At 37.6% G+C, this 9,397-nt stretch overlaps 1 protein-coding gene across 1 annotated transcript; it reads right to left on the reverse strand.

The window, feature by feature from the left end:
* Positions 1-4,221: 4,221 nt before the first annotated feature.
* On the reverse strand, positions 4,222-5,532 carry LOC139874297 (protein ALP1-like). Its single transcript, XM_071861743.1, has one exon. The coding sequence runs from the start codon at positions 5,530-5,532 to the stop codon at positions 4,222-4,224; it is 1,311 nt and encodes a 436-aa protein (XP_071717844.1).
* Between the last annotated feature and the right edge of the window lie 3,865 nt (positions 5,533-9,397).

Below are 9,397 nucleotides of genomic sequence, written 5' to 3' on the forward strand. Positions count from 1 at the left end.
CCATGTTTCCTCATTAATGGTTGCTTTGAATGTGACCTCTTTCTTCTCATCTCTTGCGGCGGCCACATTTCCTTCAAAAGTTCGCCTTCTGGGGAATCTACATTCTCGAGCAAAATGACCCTTCTTGCCACAATTGAAGCATTCACCATTCTTTCTCTTATCATTTTTCCCGTATTGTTGGCGATGATCTCTTCTTCCTTGTTGAGCTCCCCCTGAAGCGTTGCCTTTTGATTTTGGGTGACCCTTCCACCCATATGTCTTACTTTCTTTCATCGTCTCTTGTCTTCGAGATGTTGCTTTCTTTTTATTGGTGAAGAGTGCATCTTCTCCGTCTTTTATGGTTACTTCATTCATCTGCTTGGCTAATGCCTCTTGATTAGCCAACAAATTCTCCAGCTCTATTAATGATGGTTGAGTAGGCCATCCTCTCACAGCGGCTATAAATCCATTATACTCGGATCTTAAGCCATGGATGATAATTCTCTTCATCCTTGCATCACTCACTTTCTCTTCAGGAGCAAGTTGAGATATCTCACGACAAATAGATTTCACCTTGGTGAAATACTGAGAAATAGACAGACTTCCTTGTGAGATACCCGCGAGCTCATTTTCCAAGAGCTGGAGGCGTGCTTCATTCTTCTTTGAAAACAATTTTTCAAAAGTTTCCCAAGCTGCCTTTGGCATTTTCTCGTCACGGATGTGCTCCAATAGATCCTCCTCGATTGTAGTCTTCAATAGAAATAAAGCCTTCCCGGCCTTGATGTTCCATTTTCTCAAGGCTTCAGCATTTTCTTTCGGTGGAGGCGTTGTGTCACTGCCAGCAACTATTTCCCATAAATCCTGTCCTTGTAGGTAGGATTCTATGCAAGTCCGCCAATAACCATAGTTGTGGTTATTGAGACTCTTGATTCCACTGCTCGTACTTGCAAGATCTGCCATCATGACGTCCAACGTCCAATAAGCTTGGTCCCTGACCGATGAGCTTTCACAGTTCCTAACTGTGCTCCGACAGAATCTTCCTTAGAGCCTTGGTGAAAACAAGCCGATGTAAACGTCCAACGTTTACCGATTTCCTCCACTAGAAATGGTCCCGAATGACCCGCTCTGATACCAATTGTTGAAAGCTTCGACGAGCCCAACACACCCACTATAGAGGACCTAGACTATACTAGACTCACTACACCAACACTTTGACGTTGGTTAGCCTTTAATTTTATAAATCCTTAGTGCACAATGTACTTAGGCGACAGTGTCGACCATATATCTTTAGGCGGTATAACCGACCATGTATTACTTAGGCGGCAGAGCCGACCATATAAGAAGAACAACACAAGTGCACTAAGAACTTAAACACGAACTAAGGCTTAACCGGGAAACTTAACAAAGAACACTTTTATTAATACAAAATACAATTACAATATTACTTACTTACAAGTTTTCTCTTCTCGAACTCACACTCTTCTTACTTCCTCACAACTATCACTTCTAACTCTTCTTCACTTCTTACTTCTTCTCTACTTCATACTTCACTTACTCACACCTTACTTCACAAATGAAATCACCACCCATATTTATACTACCCCATGGAACATTCTAGAAACTAGATATTTCCATGGATAAATATCTAGATATTTCTCACCTACAAATATCTATATTATCTAGATTTTTCTACATATAAATATCTAGATATTTCTTTTACATATTAATATCTAGATATTTTCTTATACATATTAATATCTAGATATTTTTCCATACATATTTACAAATTCCATATTATTCCAAATTTGCATTGTATTTTAACACCAACCACATTATCGCCACCACCATCGCCATCACCAACAGGCTATACCACCATCACCATCACCATCACATTTACCACCTCCTTCATCACCCACGTATCAATCGTTTACTGTTAAACTCTAGGCAGTATAGCAGTTAATAATTGATTTTAAAGCAGCATCTGTTTTAAAAAATATATTTTACGAGCTTAAAACAGCTCATCAACTAAATTTTGAGTTTTCAGATAACTGATTAACTACTTTATTAGGGTAACTAACATTGTTCAAAATATGTTTACGTTCTTGATAATCCACCATTTGTTGCAAGATATTATCATTCGCACTCACCAAAATTACCTTTTTCCTCGGTTCCATAGGTACCTCGATAGATGATGAAATAACGGTTTAGATAAGTGTCCTTTCTCAACTTGTCGATCATATTTGTCCTCTTAGGTGATTCAAGTTTGATCTAATTGTAAGTGTGGACTAATAGACTCATTTACTGCATATTAAAGTTAGAATTGTAAACTTATAGTTCATTGTTGGCGTTGTATGATTTTAATAAGTATTTGTTAACGGTGGATTGTATTGATTGTCGGTTGGATAATTATGTCTATCTATCTCATACAACAACCATCGAGTACAGCAATTGACTCTTATAAGTGAAAGAAGGATGACATCTACCTAAGTCCATGTTTATAGATATCGTCTCCAATTGCTTTAATACGCACGACCTATTTGATAGTTTGTCATTTCTACAAGCACTGACAATGCGGTGTATATTTTTTTTTTTTTGGACATCAGTTTGGGATCACCCAGAGGGACTTAACCACCCACGCGTTCATCTCCCGTAGTTGCATAACCACCCCCCCCCCCCCATCAACTACTGCCCTGGAGGAAACCCGGACCAATCCGAGGGCATGGCCGGTAAAATCTCCTCCACGCTGCCCCCACACGAAGCGAAAGGCGACCTGGGTGGATACTTCAGGTCAAGGGATAACATTGAGTGCAATGTTGTACCCTAGCGGAGTCGAAATCCTGACCTCTCGCTAAGAGAGGTAGGCCACTACCAGCTGAGCTACAACTCAATGTTACAATGCTGTGTATATTACATACACCCACGCAATATACCGAGCATTTTATTCGTTTTATCCATTGCCAATTTTATATTTGTATATAATATGAGAGAAAAATGGAAGATAATATGTGTTGTGTGGTGAAAATGGATGAATATGTGTAAATATATAAGAAAAAAATATCGGTTTTAATTTTATTTTGTTATTCAATTTGAATATACGTTAACGGATAGAAATTGGAACCGCTTTCCTTCTGGCATGTGTCCCCCCACTCCACGAATCTGACCACGGCATTCTAACCCACGCCCTTGGTCACGCCCTTTTTTAGACTATTTGTAGTGGTGGTGTGGGTGGGTTGGGGGCGTGGGTTGCTTTTTGTACTTTATTGATGACTAGGACGTGTGGGTTAGAAGTGTGGAGTAGTGGTGGTGTGGGTTGGTGGTGTGGGTGGGTTAGTGGAATGCTGATGTGGCATTTAATTTTTAATTTTTGTGTTTTATTTAATTATTTTATATTATTTTTTGTATTTAATTAATATTTTAAAATTACCTTTTAATTACAACGGCTATATTTTGAACCGATTTTTTTTTCTTTCTCTAACACAACGGCTATATTTTGAACCGTTTTTTTTTTTTTTTTCTAAAGCTAGATTCCTCCATTTCCTCCCCTATATATACAACCCCATTTCTCAAATCATAACACACACTTCATATCTTCTAAAACTCTCAATTCATAAACACACACACTTCAAAATGAGTCCGTTGAATGTTGTTGTTAAAGTTCACTACGGAGGTGAATTTGATAGCGAAATGAGGAATTATACCGAGTATGAAACACAAAATTATTACATGGATGTTCATAAGTGTCCAAGTTATATGTGTTTGCTTGAGTTGCTACAACGAGACATTGACTACCCCACTAGACAAATCTGGTTTTTCAAAAAACCCAACTCTCGTGCCGCGTTACTAGAAGAAGATCACGATTGGTTTGGTGCGATTGGGCGAGCCATAATATGTAAGCAACCAATTGACCTTTACACTGAATGGATTGATGAAAGCTACGCCATTTCTGCAAGTGAAGATGAAGCTGCTCCTGAATCTCCAGGGTTTCAGCAACACGATCCACGTGAATTTGATAGCGATTGATGAATGTGTTTGCAAAAAATAGCCGTTAGGAAATTATGTTGTTGTTGTTTTTTATTTTTCTTTTTGAAATAATGTAAACGTTTAAGTAATATTGAAATAAACGGCTATATCTTTAAAATAGAAAACAATTCATTACATAATTATAAATTCATTAATCATAACATACAATAACTGAACTTACTTAAACGAAACATTACATAATTATAAATTCACTAAACGAAACTACTCATCGTTAGCAGTACGAAAGTAAGGGGATAAGTTCCAAACGTGCTCGATTAAATCTGCTTCTAACTGTCTGTGAACTTGCCTATCTCTTATTTCCTTAACCCTTGCATCTCGATCCCTCAAATCCCTTTGTAACCTTCGTGGTGGGTTCCTTTCTATCATTCTTTCTTCTCTCCTACCTATAACAAATCCGTTATTTTCTTGAATCATGTTATGTAATACGAGACAGGCATACATATGTCTTCTAATTTTGTTGAAATCCAAAGATCTTGCCGGTGTTTTCAACATTGCAAATCTACCCTGTAATACTCCAAATGCACGCTCAATATCTTTTCTGGCAATTTCTTGAAACCGTTTAAATTTTTTTCGCGGTTCGTCAATAGGAGAATGGGGTGCTTTGACCAACATAGCCCAATCAGGGTATATACCATCACCTAGGTAATACCCTATATCGTAGTGATGCCTATTTACATCAAATGGTGAAGGAGGAGCGGTGCCATCCTTTATACTGTTGAACAACGGTGACGCATTTAAAACTTTAATGTCGTTGTTTGCACCTGCCATACCAAAGAAACCATGCCATATCCACAAATCTTGAGATGCGACTGCTTCAAGCATAATAGATGGTCCCTTTTTATCCCCTCTAGTATATTGTCCTTGCCACGCAACAGGACAATTCTTCCACTCCCAGTGCATACAATCAATACTACCAAGCATACCGGGTAAACTATGTTTTTGTGCGTGAAAATTATAAAGCCGAGCAATATCTTCGGTTGTTGGCTTTCTCAAATACTCTCTCGCAAACAAATGAAATACGCATTTGCAAAAATCATCTAAACATAAAGCAGCAGTTTTCTCACCATTTTTTATGTATTCGTCGAACATATCAGGTGTAGTTCCATACGCCATTTGACGTATGGCCGCGGTACACTTTTGTAATATTGTCAAACTTTGACGACCAGCGGCATCGGGACGTTCTCTAAAATACATAAAATATTCGGGAATATCCCTACAATTAAAGTTAGATATACCTTCGACTATTCGGAGAAATAATTGATGACTCATTCGAAAACGTCGTCTGAATTTGTTTTCCGGATACACTGGTGAATCCGCAAAATAATCATTGAATAATCTGTCAGCCGCACTTTCACGATCCCTTGGAATATAAATTCGGGTTCGAGGGACTCGCGAACTACTAGCTTCTCCCTCCACTTCTTCTTCGCCCATACTACTAACAAGGTTAACCATTTTTTCATCATCCGAATCGTCATCAATTAAAAATTGGAGCATCTTGAACGTTTTCTCCATAATGTATAACGTTTAGAGTGATTAATTTGAAAAGAAAAAATAAGATTGAAAGAAAGAATGGGTGTAAAATGAGTTAAAATTAGGTATATAAATAGGATAAAAAATATAGGAATTATTTTTTTTTTTATTTGCCAACGGATACTATGAAAGTATCCAACCAAACAGTGCCACGTATCCCACCCACCCCAACAATGCCGTTGCCTTCCCCGTTGGATACCGCCCCACGCCCCCTTTTTTCTCTTAGGCAACGCCTTGATACGGCAGTGGGGGGCGGCGCCGGGTGCCACCTCACCCTCCCACGCCGTTGTTGTACCTCCGATACAAGGGGTCTTAGTGTGTGGGTGAGCTACTGACTAGAATTCCCACGACACGAGATTGGTCTAATTAGATAAGACATTTGTATTTGATAGTATAATATAGAAAAAATTATCTTTTAAATTCTCACTACATCACAAATTCACAATGCTTAAGAAATATTTAAGCCCAAAATACTTCATGCGGATGGCCCATATCACTCTCAATTCATTCACAAAGAGTCTTGCCCAGTAAGATTAAAGCCCACACCAGAATCAATTATATTCACATATATAAATAAGCGCCTCTAGTAATTTGGCGGGAACCGTAAGTGCAACACCGTCACACCGTCACGCTGTCACGCCACCACCCGCTGGTGACTGTCTCTCTTTACTATCTTCTCCATTTCTACTTTGTTTTGATTATAGTGTATTATTATATATTATATGTTTATTATTATGTCTTTTTGAATTTATTATTCTCCATTGTTGAGTACTTATTTGTTCAAATTTAAAATTAGGTTTAACGTCAGGTTGCAATTTGTTTGTGAGCAATACAAATTATAGCGTCACAACTCCCACACACACTTCAACAATAATTTCATGTATGGTTACTTATAATTTGATCTCTGTTATTAGTTGTTTAAGTTTTATGGGTTACTTCATAAATTAGGGCTTTTCTGTACGAAAAATTCAGTGAGCATATGATCATATCACGATTGTCCGATTTAGATTATTAGTACTTGTTCATAATATCTTAGATCTCACAATAAACAAAATTATGTAAATACTAAGTTGTATATTGCTTATTTGTTGTAATTTCATCACTTGTTAGAGTGAGTAGTGAGTAGAAACAGGTTGCTTTAGGTTAAAACTTAAAACTGACTAAATAATCGTGGTTACAAAGATTTATAATTGTTTCATTTTAAAGCTTTATTTACTAGTGATGAAATTATTCATAAAGAGGTACTTGAGTGATCTAAACAGAACAGTATGTGGTTATATTTACACCTAAAAATATGATTTATGTTGGACGGTGGTTGAATACCAACCACAATATATTTGACATGTTTTTTTGGTGGCTCAATTCCATAGATTCAATGTCAAAGGTAGCCTACAATTTTGATGTATGAAACCAAAATATGAAGTTAGAAAAGGAATAGTATGGCTATGTATTGTAGTATTGTTTTCATATATGGTGTTCACATGTACCTAATACATGTGTAAGATGCATTATAAATACATGGCCATGGAGAAGGTGAAAATAATCCAAATGGATCCAATCCAGAGAAAGGGATCAAGTCACAAATGGGAAAAACATAGTTGATAAGGTTTATCAACGGAGTATGCTTATTTGTGAGGTCGAGAGTTTTATTCTTGTAAGGAGTGTAAAAGAGTGTACGGGAAAACTTAGATTTTATACTAAAATCTAAGGGGCTTGGGTTTGGGTTTAACTCATAGTGTACTTTTTCTTGTACCGGGTTCTTTTATATTATAAGAATAAAGGAGACTCTTGGGGTGGACGTAGGCAGGGTTTTGCCGAACCACGTTAAATCGTCGTGTTATCAGTTACTTTATTTGCATCTTATTATTTCTCGCAAGTTTGTCTCAAACAAATTATATCCCCGCTTCCGCTGGTGTGGGTGCATTAGACAAGTTGTCATAACAACTGGTATCAGAGCATCCAAGTTTAATGGATAGTTTTTTGTTTAGAGATGGCGAGAAACGGCGGTATGCAATTTAAGGTGGAGCCATTTGAGATGGCGGATGACGATTGGTATATTATTGAACACATGGATGTGTTTAATGGTCTGGTTAATCAACTTGAATAAGTTGAGGTTTAAAGGAGGAAGAAGATAAGACCCTTATTCTTCTTGCCTCTCTTCCCAGTTCGCAGGATAAGAGACGAAGATCCGATGACCGTTTTGAGCATGGGTTTGCTATGGTTGGTCATGGAAGGAGAAGGTTTGCCGAGAAGAGATCTAGCGATAACAGTAGGTCTAGATTAGAAGACGGCGTGAAGGGTATGCAGTGCTTCAAATGTCATGAGTGGGGTCACTACAGAAAGTATTGTCAACTCTGAAGGAATGGTGAAGGTAAATCTGGGGTTCATCGGCTGCGGTAGCAGTTAATGTACCGGTGGGAGATGTTCTCATAGTCTCCAAAAGTTCTACTTCTGCTCAAGATGAGGTCCTGATGACGGGAGAGAAGTATGAGGGTTTATATCGTCTGGTGGCGAGTACAAGATGTACTCATGTCTCGAAGGTTTTGAAAGCGTGCATGCGGGAAACAGGTCGGGAACATGTTAGGAAATGTTTGACCGAGGTGGATGATGGTGAGAAGGAAAATCCTACTGTGGTGGAAGAGGTAATTCGAGACTCCTCTCCGGTGTCAACTAGGTAAGTTGACAGGGTCAGTTGCACATGATTATTGGCCGTTTTATTTGAATCAGGGTTCAGGACCGAGGTGATTCAAGGTGTGTGCAGCGGTGATCACGGAGGCCAATGGTGAAAATACTTGTGTTAGTATTTTCGGTGACGAAGAAGTTGGAATGTTCGCCAAGGTGGAGATTGTTGGACGGTGGTTGAATGCCAACCACAATATATTTGACATGTTTTTTTGGTGGCTCAATTCCATAGATTCAATGTCAAAGGTAGCCTACAATTTTGGTGTATGAAACCAAAATATGAAGTTAGAAAAGGAATAGTATGGTTATGTATTGTAGTATTGTTTTCATATATGGTGTTCACATGTACCTAATACATGTGTAAGATGCATTATAAATACATGGCCATGGAGAAGGTGAAAATCATCCAAATGGATCCAATCCAGAGAAAGGGATCAAGTCACAAATGGGAAAAACATAGTTGATAAGGTTTATCAACGGAGTATGCTTATTTGTGAGGTCGAGAGTTTTATTCTTGTAAGGAGTGTAAAAGAGTGTACGGGAAAACTTAGATTTTATACTAAAATCTAAGGGGCTTGGGTTTGGGTTTAACTCATAGTGTACTTTTTCTTGTACCGGGTTCTTTTATAATATAAAAATAAAGGAGACTCTTGGGGTGGACGTAGGCAGGGTTTTGCCGAACCACGTTAAATCGTCGTGTTATCAGTTACTTTATTTGCATCTTATTATTTCTCGCAAGTTTGTCTCAAACAAATTATATCCTCGCTTCCGCTGGTGTGGGTGCATTAGACAAGTTGTCATAACAATTTATATACTGAAATTATGTCCTAACATGAGTTCTAACTGTTGTGTAACTCGGTGTAACTATCACTTAATAAATTATTGTTTTTATTAACAGATAGGCAACTTTTAGTGTTTGATATATAAAGTGTTTATGCTTATTTGATTATTTCAAGTTTTAAAAGTTGCTTTTAATAGGCAGTTTGAGATTTGAGATTGCTATTTGGAAATGATAATAATCTTAATTGGTCAATTCAGATTTACAAGCTCTTATTAGTATAAGTCTAATAATCTGACTAATTAGTAACCCTGTTTGTTTTCCTAGATTCGAGACTCCACAAGAAGGGTCAGCTATCTTGAATCAAAAATCTGTGTATTATAAAAA

Source organism: Rutidosis leptorrhynchoides, chromosome 11 (genome assembly GCF_046630445.1).
Source record: "Rutidosis leptorrhynchoides isolate AG116_Rl617_1_P2 chromosome 11, CSIRO_AGI_Rlap_v1, whole genome shotgun sequence".
In the NCBI taxonomy this organism is placed as follows: domain Eukaryota; kingdom Viridiplantae; phylum Streptophyta; class Magnoliopsida; order Asterales; family Asteraceae; genus Rutidosis; species Rutidosis leptorrhynchoides.